Consider the following 15,065-nt stretch of genomic DNA (forward strand, 5'->3'; position numbering starts at 1 on the left):
GCAAAGAACGTGTGAAGCTGTGGAAAGAGAGTGAGACACGGAGTCGGCGCCACTTCCTGGCCTTGCTCCTCTCTAGTTGACCTTAAGTAAGGGACTGAACCACCCAGTCTCTAATTATGACTTGGATATGAGGTGTCCCTCAAAAGCTCCCGTATTAATGCAAGAATGTTCAGAGGAGAAAAGATTAGATTGTGAGAGCCGTAGCCTTATCAGTTCATCTGAGTTTGAATGGTTCAGCCAGGGGGTAACTGTAGACAGGTGGGGCATGGCTGAAAGTCGGGGGTCGTGGAAGTGAGCCCTGGAAGAGTGCATCTTCCCTGTGGCCCCGTTCCTCCTTCTCTCTTTCTGTTTCCTGGCTGCCAGGAATGGAGCAGAGCTCTCCCATCATGCCTTTCCGCCACGATACTCTCCCTCACCTTCAGCCCAAAGCGATGGATTTGACTGAGCATGGACTGAACCACTGAACCATGAGCCAAAATAAACTTTCCCTCCTCTAAGTTATTCTTGTCAGGTATTTTGGTCACAGTGATGCAAACCAACACAGTCTCCATCTCCTTATCAGGAAACCAGGGTGAATAACAAGGCAGAGTTAGCTCCCAGAGATGGTTTGAGGTTTTATGAGACATTGTACATGAAAGCATTTGGACTTTCATAACATGTTGGATGCAGATGTTACCAATGGCGTTAGCCAGCTCACAAGTGCAAGGAGACAGCATGTACACACATGTGCCAACACCCAGGGGTCAGGATCAACTCTAAGGGTGGTGGCAAGCTCTGATGCCCACATTTGTGCAGGTAGCACAAATAAGTGAAGGAAAAGGCAGAGGAGGAGGGGCAGCTGCTGGCCAGGAGAGCACAGACCCCCTCTGTAGGGAGCTACCAGCAAGCTGTCGGTAAGCAACCTCAACCCACAGTGGCCTGCAGGAACCCCGTCTAGCTTCTCAAACTTTTATGTCACACTTTCCGATTTTAAATGTTTGCAGCTAATTCACTCCGCAGACCAAACAAAATACCTCTGCAGGCCATAGGCCACCATTTGCGGTCAGTGTTCCAAATCAAAGAATGTCCCGCCCGGAAGGGAACTAAGAGGTCAACTCATCCAACCTCATTTGATAGCAGAAGAGGCTGAAGTCCAAACGCAATTTAACAACAGAACCAATGCCCACTTCCACAAGGACAAGTGACAACTAGTGTTGGCTGTGCCATGAGCATGGTTAAGCGGGGGGCCCCCCGGCTCCGGTCGCATTTTCTCCTACTTACATCACTCTGCAGTGAGGTCGCGTGCACTGAATGTGCAAGGCTGAGATCATCTTCCAAGCTCCGGGAGCCAAGCATCTGTCCTTTCATTTTCTCAAATGCCTCTTTGTATTTGTACTAAAGGGAAAGAGAGCGGGAGAGAGTAACAGCTCGGGGACAAGGGACATGGAATGGAAGAGGTGGGTATTGGGCAAAAAATGTTTTGTTCTTTTGACAGTAACTGGGTGAGTTAAAAGAAAACGCGCGGGAGTTGTCAAAAGGTCTATTCTTTCATATGCAAGACTCCCAATGACTAAAGGGCTCAGCTATGAAATGGCAGGACACATTAGCACTTGGGCGGCCCGGGCTGCAAGAAGGTGCACGCATTGTTAACGGTCTCTTCACACAGACTCCCTTTGTGAAAACTCTTGGTGGAGGGTACATTTCATCTGCCCGGGGTCCATGTTTACAGTCCAGCATTTGGCTTTGTACCCCCGGCTAGGGAATTTTTTGTGTGTTGTAAGGTATGTTCTTTTGCACTGGTCATTATCTGATTGCCCTAACACAGTCAGTTCGGAGAGGAGAGGAAATTATCCACAGGCAAAAGAAGGCAGGGGTTAGAGGCAAAAGAGAGCTAAAGCTGGGTCGGATGAAACATTGTCACAGTATCGGATGCTCACATCACTTATGATTTCACTAGAAGCCTTTGCTGCCTGGAACGGAATGGCATCCAACCTTAGTTTATATCCACCATCTCGAAGTTTACTCCAGGATTCCTTATACCGTGTCTGGAAGAAAGATGTGCACAAATACAGACCTTCAGGTGACCCGGTGGTTCCTAAACTCTGGTTTACCAAAGTGGGAATCTGGTTTGTGGCGGGCTTCTCTTCCCCCCACCCCAATCCTAACCCCAGTGGGGTTTGGAGATCACCGGGGCTTAGAACAAATGTTCAGAGTGGGCTCCTGCCTCCCACCCACTGTTGGCAGATAAACCACAGAGAAAGGGGTTAAAAGCAAAGAGTCAGATCCATATTTTTCTGACCAGCATGTTGACTGGAAGAAGGGGGTGCAAGGCTGCATTTGCATAGCTCTTCATGTTAAGATAAAGAAAAACCAATGTCTCTATCAAAGGATAGGAGTGGCATGTAGGAGTGTAGATAGAGATTATGGGGGATGGGAGTTAAGCCCCCAGGCATCTCCTTGGCACAGCCCCGGACGTACTCAGCTTTACTGAGATACTTCCATACTTCAGCTCCTTGGTACACATCCCTTTGCTCTGAGGCAGGTAGGTTGTCTTCCCTGGCTCACTCTCTGCAATGAACTCAACACTTATGCAGAATCAGCTACATCATTTGCAGGGCCCCATGCAAACCAAAGTGTGGCTCTCCTTGTTCAAAATGGCCACACATTTCAAGAGGGTGACAGCAGAGCTTAAAACCAGCCCAGGACCTTTTGAGCACTGGGCATGGTGCATGCCCATGAAGGTACTCTGACTTGCATCATGGAAACCAGTGTCCCTAGTGGTTCAGGTCAACCTCACCTCGCTGATGTTCATGGCATTCAGCTTGGCCAGCAGGACCTCAGGCAGGTCTGTGGTCTGCGTGTAATGATGCTTTATGTTCTCTCCTTGTTCCCTGTACAGCCTCTGTGGATGGAGAGAGGGTTTGCATTAAACCCAGAGCCTCCCCGTGCACTGGCCACATGGCACTCCAGGAGACCAAGGTGCTGTAGCTACCATGTCCTCGTGGACACAGGATCGCGGGCACCCTGCCTGCACCCAGATTTATAGCTGACATGGCAACGTGCACATCATTCTCTCCCCAATTCTACTTTCCAGCTCAGGATATTTCCCCTCTGTGAATACGCCACTCCTAGCACACCTCTGAGGTGAGTGCAAACAAGAAAACGAAGTCCAATTTCCATCCGGTGATTTGGTTATTAACTAAAAGTGGCGAGAGGGCATGAGGAGGCAGAAGCCTGTCTGTGGGGTTCCTCTACCGCCATCCCTGTCCCCTCTCCCATCTCAAGGACTCTTGTCCTAATAAACCTCCCCTGGGTGGGTATGGGGCTCTTTTAACCCATAGCTCTGATTTTGGCTTCTGACATCCTTGTAGTTTGCAATGACATGTGGAGTTGGCATCAGTCACCAGAGAAAGTTTCTAAGCCAGGCTTTTCCATCCCAAATCTTAGCTGCTGTGTCCAAGTTCCTGCGTATCACAGCAGTGCCCCCTAGAGGTGATTGGGGTAAGGAGGAAGCAAGTATTGTTTTTCTCCGAAGAAATTCCTATTTGACCATCTGTGTTTCTCAGAATTCAATTTGATTTTGATGGGCTGATTAACAAGAAATTATAAATTCCTGAGCCCATAAGCTTGGAAATCATCCCACTGCCTATTCTGACAAGCGCCCAGCCCATTTCAGAATTTCTGTCAAATAAGGCACAGTCGGAATGATGTGCTGGGACGCAAGGGAGAGAATTCTAAAACCCCTACCCATGAGGTTTGGGAATTTTCCAAGTGGCAAGTTGAACGATTTGAAGAAATTTAAAATGTAGCTCTGCTTTACCCAAAGAGCCATGGGCTCCTCTCAATTGAATTGGCCAGAGCTAATCCATGTCCCAAAGTGAATTTTTATAGGAACTTGTCATTCTGTTTAGTCTCTTGTGAACCCAGCACTGAGAGGGCAAAGGGTCAAAACTTGGTTCCACATTATAAAGGGAATATGGGAAATGTCTTGAAAGCCAGGCTAATGCCCATAAATCAGATTCAAATCGTTTTCAAAGTCTGGGAAACAGAACTAGTCCTGCCCTTGGGTCCTATAGACCCCTAAGCATGGCTTCGGTATTCCAATTAGCAAGAATCTCACCCCAAGTTCCCTTCTGAAAAATAACACTTTCAAACAAAGGGGGGGGGGGAGGACTCATCACGGAATCTTCAAGACATGCAAATGGGCAGGAAGGAGAGCATCTTGGGGCAGTGGGGTGCGGAGCCCCACTTGGCATCCTAAGTGCAGGAACGCCCAGTTTGCATCCTAATGAGGAAGCACCCCCGCTAAGGGGAGCCTCGGCAAAGGACAAGGAGCTCCTTCATCCTTAGGACGACAGAAGGAGCAAGCCCAAGATCCCCTCCGCTTCAATCGCACTGTTGAAAGAAGGGCCCACTCTTAGAGTCATAATGTATATACATTATCACTTACATCCACTGCTTGGGTATAACTAATTCTGGCCTGGACCATCTCCGGAGTGTCTTTAATACTGGTAAACTTCAAAGCATCTGGATGCTGACGGTACTTCTTCTGTTGAGCAGGAAAAGATCAAAGCTGTGAATTTTGTGCTGCTCTTTCATGCCATTTGAAAGAGAAAATCATAGGTTGCTTGAGATTAGAGTGAATTTGTGAACATAATTATTATTCTGCTTCCTCCATCTTTATATCCTAGGTGCCTTCAGGTTAATATTTGTTTCAATTTAAGAATAACCTCATGTCAATTAACATTAAAGTATTTCTACCTGGTGCAAAGACAACATCTCAAAATTAGGTTATACCAGTAAAAAAAAATGTAGGATCCACACTTAGGAAAGGATTCCTTTTATAGGCTTCAAATACTATGTCGCAGTTGTTTACATATCTTAGTTTGGCTCTGAGAGCGTTCATAGTTACTTATCCATTGAAGCTTTCTATTTTCTTTCTATAAAAGGACTTGGCACACATTATCACAGTCAAAACCCTGGCATTTAACAGTCAGGGAACATACACTAGCCAATCACTTAAGAGGATGGTTCGGTTAGCATGTGTAATAATTCTTTAAAATATTAAATAAGAAAAGGGTGCTATGATTGGAATGAGTCACCACATAAATTGAGAGACACTGAAACAAAAAAAAATTCACATGCTGGCAAAGGCCTTAGAACCCAATTTTGAAGTGTTTTGAAAATCATGCTTAAATTAATTCCTTTTTCCTTTAATCAAAGTATTCTTCCCAGGAACTGAAATAGTTGCTATTTTAATAGGACTGTGTAGTTTGTTTTCCCAAATCAAATAATTATTTAATAAATATCCCTTTATTTATCCTAGCTGGGCTTTTGCGTATGGTGCTAGGTCGAATTAGATGCAGTCAAATGTAACCCATTACCCATTTTTGTAAATAAAGTTTTATTGGAACACAACCATGATCATTCACCTATGTATTGCATATGGTCATTTTTCAGCTAGTTGTGACAGAGTCCATAAAACCTGCTGGGCTAAAAATATTTACTATCTGGTCCTCTCTGGTCCTTTGCAGAAAAGGTTATCTGACTCTTGCTTTATACCCTAGGCAGGCGGAGGGTGTGTGTGCAGGTGGGGGTATGGGTGTATGCATGCATGCCCACCTGTGGCTCTTTCAACAATGCCTGGCACTCTGACAGTTAAGAAGTCAACTCAAGGGAACAGTAACTTAAAAACCTGGTGGCCTGAAGTGATAGTGGGGAAAGATTGTCGAGTGATGTTTTCCCTTTCTCCCTGAAGTTTGAGGGCTGGTATGAAACAAAGACATTAAGAAAGATAACCAAATTCCTTGAGAAAGTTTGCAAAAGGATGTCATAAATTAAATCACCAAGGGATAAACGGTTCCCCAAAGATTCCTTGGCTGCCAGACTTAGACTCATACCAGAATTACTTTGAAGCCCAGTTATGCAGTCTTTACTCTTGGTTTCCTTTTATGAGTAGGCCCCAAATTGAGAGGTAAGGACCATGAATCATCAAACCCAAATGTTTGTTCCTCTGAGTTTTTCAGGTTCATCTGCCTGAGAGGGTCTCTCCTTAATTTTACAGAACAACTTAGGGCAGTACTGTCCCCGCTGAGAGCTGAGGACCTTCTGAGCCTCAGGTGTTACTGAATAAGGTCCCGACGCTGATCTGGGTGAGGCCACTTTTGAAATCAACCCTGCTGTGTGTCATGTAACTGGAACGCGCTCTCCTGGGAAAGTCTCAATGCGGAGCAGGTGTGCTTGAAAAACCAGCATGGGTGTCCCTCTGTGTCCCTCGGTGTGGACTGTGCGTTCAGTCAGAAAGTCTCCTCAAAACAACGTCCCAGGATGCTCATGGCCAGAGCTTAAGCATTTAAGGGATGTGGCCATGGTGATGCCCACAAAAATCCAGAAGGATCAGAGTACCCCGAAGTTAGTCGAAGGCTCACCTGCCTCCTGAGCAAGCCCCTCCCCAAACAGACATGAAGAGGGCCGGGTGGTGTTTGATGGGGGCCTCTGCGTGAGCAGGAGCCACGGATGACTGGCCGGGGCACCCAGTCCAGTGGCAATTCTGCCTCCTGGAGGACATCTGGCCATGTTTAAGACCTCTTTGGTTGTCACAGCGAGGCAGAAGGTGCTACGGGCATCTGGGGTCCAGAGAGGGTGCTAAACACCCTGAGAGAGACACAGGCAGCTCCCGACAGCACGGAGTTAGCAAGGCGTCCACCGTGCTGAGTCTTTAAAATTGCTGCTCAATGAACTGTCCTGAAAGGTGGGGAAATGGCTCCTTTTATAAGCAGGAAAGCCCTCGGGTCCAGCCAGGGTGGCTCTAAGTTGGCAGGAGTGAGATTTAAATTCAGTAGAATCTAATCTACTCTCACAAGAAAGCACCGACCATGTCACCACGTCGGACACCACGTGAATATTCAAAAAAACTGTTTACACTGTGGCCGAAAGAGAGAAGGAAAACGGGCGTAAAGTCACACAAAGCGCTTTCTGGGTGCAATCAATGTATCTTTTCATCATCTCTCCTGTGCTGCTTCATTAAAAAGGTAAGTTGGTGGGTAGCAATTGAGCTCCTTTTGATTGTCATTATTATTCATAATGTCATTTGTCACCCACTTTGTTTTTGCCAGGGCTCTATGGGCCCCCACTGGTGTGTGTTTGGTATATGGTTTCCCTCTAATTACCAGCCCTAGTCCGGGTTCGGAGGCCTTTCATGTGGCTTTGCCTTCTTCTTTGCCTTTTGAGTGGAAATTATTTTAATTTTATACAGAAACGCCACACGCCTAATGCAGCCAGGCCTGGTACACGCTGTCAGGAAATCTCACCTCGCTAATGAGTTCTCCTGCCTTCTTTGCCTGCTCCACATTTAATGACCCGGTGGCGACCCAGCCTGTGCCTTTCATCCACTTCACATCTGCCCTGTATTGGTTCTGACAAAGGAGAGAGAGAAAAAAAAAGAAAGAAAGAAAGAAAGAAAAAAAAAGGCAGGCCATTGTTGGTGCACAGACATTTAAAGGGCTATTAACGGCTCCCGATGTCCCCTTGGTGCCAGCTGAGTCAAATCATATGCCACTCTTGTCTTATCCATTTCTGCACAGTCACAGGTAGGGCTTCCAAATGTAAATTAATTTCCTCTTTAATTGGAGCCCTCCCGGTGGAGCTGGGCTTTAGGCCCCGCCCACACTCCTGGGGGTAGAGCAGGAGGGACCAAACCCACCTTGGCCCTCATTACCGGGGACTCAGGTCTACCTCGGAAAGAAGCGCATCCTCATTGTCTGCACTTCCAGTTTTCTTGTTTAAAATGACACGAAGGGGAGAAATAAATGAGAATTCGTAACAGAACTCAGGCGGGAGCTACTGGAGGGAATTTCACAAGGCATCCGAGGCTTCCCACGGTGCCAATTCCTGCCCTCCGCCACGGTGGGGGGCAGGAGGAAGATGTTTCTCATTTCTTTACTTGCCACTGAAGGAGTAGTTTTAATGGACAGTTATTTAAATGGACACTTCTCCCAACTAGCCTATCATCTGTGGATCATGAAACAGTCCTACCCGGAAAAAAGTGTGAGCACACACACACACACAGACACATGAGCACACACGTGTGTGGAACAGTCTGGCTGCAGCTGACCCGCCTTTTCCACTCACTCACCCACATTTTTGCACAAGAGCCTGCTAAAGACAGAAAGCAAACGGCACCCGGTGGGTCATAGGGGGAAGGAGAAGGTTGTTGAAGGCTGGCCATCTGGTCATTCCCAAACTGGGGAGCCATGGTGACACTCTCCCTTAGCCAAACACAGCTAAGAATGTCACAAATACATTTTCCCTACTGGTCAAAAGAAACCTGGAAGACGTATGTAGATCAGAATCCAAGAAGGAACAAGTAGCTCTGTGATTTTCTGTTAGTGCGGAATTTAAAATGGGCATAATTTCTATAAAGGTTAAACCAGCAGGAAGCTAAGGTGTTTCCACTTAGGGAGCCAGAAACAGGCATCCCATAGCATCACCTTGTCTTGAAGCGTGGGGGGGACACACTTGCACCAGCACTAGCACCCACGTGTACACGTGCACACACACACACGGAGCTTACATCACTCTGCAAGCCATACGCCTTCTTGGCCCACTCCACCTTCATGTCTGTGGGCAACGCTGTGAAGTGATGGGACACTGTCCTGTAGCCTATGTCTGTGGCTAAGTGCTGAGCCTGGCGGGCGTGCACTAGGTGGATCATGTCGAGGGAGACGTGGCACTGGGACTTGGTGTCTTCGAAGCCCTTTTTGTACTCCAATTCGCTCTGCAGTTTGGACATTTGCAGCGAGTGGCTCATTTGAGAATCTCCCTGTGCACCCTTGGCCCCGATGAGCTTCCCTCTGGACTTCTCATAGTCCTCCTTGTACTTCACCTACATGAGGGCAGCAGAGCAGCGGGATGTGAGAATCCCCTCTAGAAGCTGTTCAGATTCAAACTGAAGGCATGTGAGTTAGAACAAAGCCTTTGACATAATCCTAAAAGAATTAGAGTTTGGACAACTGATATATTTCCTTTCATCAAATGAGGAGATAAAATATCATTACCCATTAATTCCACTTTTTTTTTTACCTTGTCTGCCCAAAAGCTCTGGCAGCTTCCTGAATGCTCAGCTATTATCAGTCTTTTACCAATTTTCTTATGAAATTCCAAATCCTCTCTAATAATTTGAGATCTTTCGGGATTTATTTTTAAATGGCCTGGGTTTATTTTTCCCCCCCACAAAAAAAAAACCTTAAATTTTTTAAAAATTCTTTTCTTTTTCAGACATAGAAGTTAGGTAAGTGCTTCACCACTGAGCTATACCCCCACCCCTAAATCTTTTTAGAGAGTGAGAAAATTGTTTTTAAAAAGTAGTCGTGAAATGAAAAAAACATAGAACAGGCAACATATAACTGGTATTTAAGAAAGGAGCTCAAGGAATATGGGAATTAAAAAGAGTATGTTTCCTGAAAACTGAAGAATTCACTAGGCCAGGAGCAGAGACAACCAGAAGGAGAGTCAATGGGAAATGCTTGGGCAACCGCAGCACGTGCGCTACGTGGCACTATTTTCAACTTTTGGCTACTCCATTAGGAGACCTGAGCTCCACACTCATCTCTTGCCTGCAACACCATCAACATCTGCCGCTATTTATTGCACATTTACTGAGCCAGGCATGGGGTAACCAGGTGCCACTCAAAGTGCATCCACAAACTGGTTTGCAAAATGTTGCTTGCTGACTACAAGGTAAGGAGCTCATGTCAGAGTGAAAACCAACCATGTGACCAAGCCACTGGCTCAACTGGTGGTTTTCGTTTTGTTTTGTTGTTATTGTTTTGTTTTGTTTCTAAAGCAAGACCTTCATGATGGAGGAAGCAGAGTCTGACTTATGCTCTGACCCAAACTCCTTATCTCCCATCAGGCTCATAACAGACGACGTTGGACCATAAAACAACACACATCCCTGCACGCAGCGATGCATGCCTGTGATCCCAGTGGCTCAGGAGGCAGAGGCAGGAGAATCACAAGTTCAAAGCCAGCCTCAGTGCAACTCAGCAGGGCACTAAGCAACTTAGCAAGACCCTGTCTCAAAATAAAATATAAAAAGGGCTGGGGATGTGGCTCAGTAGTTAAGTGCCCCTGGGTTCGATCCCCAGTATCAAATTAATAAATGCACATCAATTCATTTCATTTCCACATGACCGTTTTGCAATTAGCTGTTTACCAGCAAGTTAATTACTGAAGGGTTAAACAATCTGCCCAAAATAACAGTGCTGAGAGGTGACAGAGCTGTGGTTGTAGCCAAGGTCTTACATCAGAACCTATATTCTGTTTCTTTTTTTGATTCCAGAATTGAACTCAGGGGCACTTGACCACTGAGCCACATCCCCAGCCCTATTTTGTATTTTTATTTAGAGACAGGGTCTCACTGAGTTGCTTCGTGCCTCACTGTTGCTGAGTCTGGCTTTGAATACAAGATCCTCCTGCCTCAGTCTCCCAAACCCCTGGGATTACAGGTGTGCGCCACTGTACCTGGTTAGAACCTATATTTTTAACCATGGCTACAGCAGATTTAGAAACATTTAGAACATCATAAATCACATGAGAAAGTCATGGACCATCTCTGGACATCTGTAAAGTGAGGACCCTGGATTCTTGCTCTTACTAGTACTATTACTAAGTTACCACTTACCAACACAGAGGCCCAGCAAGTGCTTTCCCAGGGAACTAGGAAGGGTAGCCATGCTTGTTATTATCCCCCTTTACACATAAGAACTCTGGGGCTCACAGGGATAAAGAACCTGCCCCAATTCCTTGAGACCCTCCCAGACATTAGGCAGCAGGACCCCACACTCCCGACACTCTGGGGGCTGACTCACCTCGCTCGACAGGTCCCTCTTGGCTTTGGCTGCCAGGAAGGTCAAGGAATCAAGACTCAGCTCAAACCCTCTTGCCTTCTGGTTTTCCCAGCTGCTCTTGTACCGTTTCTGGGGGATTTAGGAGACAAGAGATCATCCCCTGTGAGAGGGCTTCTCTAGACTCTGAAATGACCTTGCTAACAAGGAAACCACAATCACATCTTCCCTGGAAACTGAAAGCCCCAGGCTCACACAGACTGAACACACTCAGGCCTCCTTGCTGGTGGCCGAAGACCCCTCGGCACACAGGGCTTCAATCAGAAGACATTAAACTCCAGAAGCCTTGAACATATCAGGAATATGTGAAGCCCCCAAAGACAGGCCACAGGCAGAGCAGCATTGCACAACACAGAATTTGGGGGAAATCTGTCCTCTGTGTCTGTCCACGTGCCCCCAGCGGCAGGGCTCTGGCTCTACCCTTTCTCCATCCATTGGGCCTTTCCTTCCTCCTGTTCCCTGTTCTACACCCACCTCCCGGTATCAAGGTCTGTTTTTGGGAACACCTGAGGGCAACCACTGTGCATGCTCCTCCCAGTGCCTGATGCATATCTGCCCAGCGAACCCTCATGAAAACCCAGCGAGGAAAGGCTAGCCACGTTCCACTCCTGGGACAACTCAAAGTAAAGAATTTGTCCAAAACATATGGAACTGGAGGTTAACATGTAAAGTCAGACAAGCAGACATAGAAAGGTAAGTATCACACATGTTCTCTCCTATGTGGAAACAAACAAACAAACAAAAATCCAGACAACAGAAAACAGAAGAAGGGCTATAGGACAGAAGAAGTGGACCTGTGGGGAGAGGAGGGCAAGAGGGGGCACCTGGGAGGCGGCCCGAGTCAACAGGACAGACACATGTATGGGAAAATGTCACAGAGAAGCCCACTAATTGGACAGTTAGTATGATTGAATAATTCATAATATTGTTGAATAAAGAACAACAATAAAAAAGAATTTGTCCAAGGTCAAATCCCTGGGACAGTGACAGATCGGGGATCAAACCCAAGCAGTTTAGGGCCAACTTCTGAGCTCTTCCCACTCCCCTCTGCCACTACTCAACTTTGACCCCTGGAATAACCACACCTTGTGACCCCAGGATCCACCCAGAGCCTCAAGTCCGCCACCAGCTCAGCGCTAGGGAAGGTCGCCAGCCCCTCCCCAGGAACATGGCCCAGGAACCAGATGTGCTAGGGAGCAACGTTTAGAACCACCCCGTGTCAGTCACCTCGGCTGGCACAGACACCACCAATGGGGCTGGTGGGCTGCGTGGCTAAAGGCACAGAGCCCATGGCTGCCCACACCCCCTGCGGTACCTCGCTGAGGTGAGCAGCATTGGCCCGGGCCTGTAGGAAGACAGGCTCGTCTTTGCTGATGGTGTACTGGTGGATAGTCTGCTGGTTCTCTGCCTTGTAGGCCACCTGTTGGGAGAGAAGCAGGTGGGGGTGATGGGAAGCGCATTACAACTGCTGCAGCAGGTGGGGAACTGGGGGACACTGCGCCAAGTGAAGCCAGACACAGAGACAAGTACACACGATGTCACTCATCTGTAGGGACCAAAACCAGCAGCTCACATAGAGAGAGAACAGAGGTCACTGGAGGCCAGGAAGAGTAAAGGCTAGGAAGGGAAGACAGAGGATGGGTAATGGGTCCTACAATACAGATGGCACAGGGTAGTTCTAAAGTTGTATACACAAGGGCAAGTATGGTCTAGGACAACTAATTGCATATTTCCAAATAACTAGAAAATTATTTGGAGTTTGAAAATTCCCAACATGACCTTGCTAACAAGGAATGATAATACTTAAGGAGACGGAAATGTTAATTACCCTCATTTGATCATTACACACTGTACATATTATAGTTTAGAGATGAGGTATCCCCCAAAAAGCTCCATGTGTAAGACAATGCAAGAAAGTTTAGAGGTGAAATGATTTGGTCATGCGAGCTTTATCTACTCAGTGCTTTAATCCACTTGAATGGATTCACTGGGTGGTAACCACAGGCAGGTAGGGTGTGGCTGGATGAGGTGAGTCACTGGGAACATGCCTTTGGGGTATATATTTTGTCCCTGGTGAGCTGAGCTTGTCTCTCTTTGCTTCTTGTCCACCAAGTCCTGAGCCGCTTTCTTCCACCACACCCGTCCACCATGGTGTTCTGCCTCATCTCCAGCCCAGGGCAATGGAGTTGGCCCTCTGTGGACTGACATCACTGAAGCTGTGACCCCCAAATAAACTTTTCCTCCTCTAAAACTGTTCTTGTCAAGTCTTTTGGTCACAGCAGCAAAAGAGCTGCCTAAAACAGTACCCATGTATCAAATTATGATACTGTACCACAAAAGTAGGTACAAATATTCTACAATTAAAAACAAAAACAATTTAAAGAGAAACAAACCACCAGGCCAGACACTAGGTGGCAGAATAGAGTAAATTAGGTTTAAATTAGGGCCCAACCTGCAGACCCCTCCAAGGTTTCTATTTTTATACCTTTGTTCCCCAGAAGCCAGTGACCTCCCCAAGCTGTTGTCATTTACACTGTGCATGGCCATACAGAATAGCCCACCAGGGGGTCAGATTAGCACAGGAGGGAGGGAGCAATAAGGAGCACTCTGTCCTCTGTGCCTCCATGACCTTGATGCATGGGGAGGCACTGATACCAGGAAGGGAGCAGTGACCAAAAGGACAGTAGGAGTGAACTTCTCCTCCTGTTGCTCTTTCTCTCTCCCTCCCCCCACCATGGAGTTGACTTTCCAAACAGTGGCTTTCCACTGACCGGGTGACATTGCTGGCATCCTTTACAGCAGGGGGACCTGGACCTTTAGGAAGGAAAACTAGAGAGGGCCTGGCCAGGCTGTAGGGAAGAGGGCATCCACTCAGTGCTAGACACTAATCTGTAAATAGTGTACATGGCGCCTCACTGTTCTGCCGCCCATATTTGAGGTTAAATGAGCGTGACCGGCACACATCCCACAGGCAAATGTCCTTCTCCAAGATTTATAGTCTTTGATGAGAGAAGAAAGAGAAAGAAGAAAGAAAGAAGGAATCCTGAAGGCAGAAAAGGGTCACAGTCCCGCACCCATCTCTAACACTTGGGGGAAAAGGGGGGTGAGCAAAGCAGCAGGGACCAGTGGCCAGTCCCCAGATGCAGCCTGGAAGCCTGAGGAAAGCCAGGTCCAGCCTGTTTAAGGGGAAGGTCCTTTGGTTCCTGAGTCGTGCTTGGGCAGCACCTGCTGTTGTCCCTGAAGACTCCCAGGCCCATGACACAGCAGCCTGGTGGAGAGAGGGCGGCCCGGGACTCACCCCACTCTGCAGCTCCTGGCTCTTCTTGGCGTGCTCCATCTGCGCACTATCGGTCACACTGGTGAACTTCAGCTCATCAACCCTCTGCCGGTAGTTTTTCTAAAAGGAACAGGACTCCACAGCATTATAATTGGGCTGCCCCCACCACCACCATGCACACAGCACATGTGTGCACACACTTTCTGTGACCCAAGCGTTTCCCTGGGAAGAAGGTTCTAGTTGGTCCTGCAGCTCCAGCAGGACCACATGGCCCCAAGTCAGCCTGTGCTGGTGTTTTCATGGCTGGTACTGGGTGGGAACTTTAGTTTTTCCTGTGGCCGAGACTGTAATTCACTGTGTGCAACCAAGTATTTCCATTTTATAAATCTAGATCTGACCTAGGAGGGTTAAGTGGAGGATACTTGGCCTTTGCAACCACAAGGACCTGGGTTCAAACCTCCCCTGTGTCTCTTATCAGCTCCACGGCACGGGGAGTGTCCCTACAGACCTGCGCCCACCTACCACAGGGACAACAGAAGCTCCTTCACTCTGGGGTGGAGCAGCGCTTCTGGGCTCTTCCTCCCACGTGAGCCAAGTCCTTGGCAATGTGTTTAGAACATGCCATTGAAACTGTCATTGTTGTCACTACGATTGTCCGGGAAGAACTGGCTACAGAAAGGATGAACACCAGGGGCCACAAGCAGAAGGCTGGTGCTCAGGTGCGAGTCACCCTCACAGTGTCTCATCTCCCAGATCACGGAGGTCTTGTTCTCATCGTGTCCCTGTCTCACAGCCAGATTAACTGGCAAATTGTCACATGTGCTGATTCTGTCCCCCTGTGGGAACTTCTCGTCTTTCCACCAGAACTGCCAAAGTGGAGGGAAAGGTGGCCTCTGAGGATG

General features: G+C 47.6%; 1 protein-coding gene across 3 annotated transcripts in view; it reads right to left on the reverse strand.

The window, feature by feature from the left end:
* Positions 1-15,065, reverse strand: part of Nrap (nebulin related anchoring protein) — a 69,434-nt gene that overhangs the window by 22,066 nt on the left and 32,303 nt on the right. For all 3 annotated transcript variants that reach the window (XM_026389205.2, XM_026389206.2, XM_026389204.2), the window contains 9 exons: positions 14,185-14,283; positions 12,202-12,306; positions 10,851-10,958; positions 8,552-8,863; positions 7,290-7,394; positions 4,430-4,528; positions 2,777-2,881; positions 1,917-2,024; positions 1,261-1,374 (listed from right to left, as the gene is read on the reverse strand). In XM_026389205.2, the coding sequence (XP_026244990.2) occupies positions 1,261-1,374; positions 1,917-2,024; positions 2,777-2,881; positions 4,430-4,528; positions 7,290-7,394; positions 8,552-8,863; positions 10,851-10,958; positions 12,202-12,306; positions 14,185-14,283 (1,155 nt within the window). The remainder of the gene's footprint in view (positions 1-1,260; positions 1,375-1,916; positions 2,025-2,776; positions 2,882-4,429; positions 4,529-7,289; positions 7,395-8,551; positions 8,864-10,850; positions 10,959-12,201; positions 12,307-14,184; positions 14,284-15,065) is intronic.

This window comes from Urocitellus parryii, chromosome 5 (genome assembly GCF_045843805.1).
Source record: "Urocitellus parryii isolate mUroPar1 chromosome 5, mUroPar1.hap1, whole genome shotgun sequence".
NCBI lineage: Eukaryota > Metazoa > Chordata > Mammalia > Rodentia > Sciuridae > Urocitellus > Urocitellus parryii.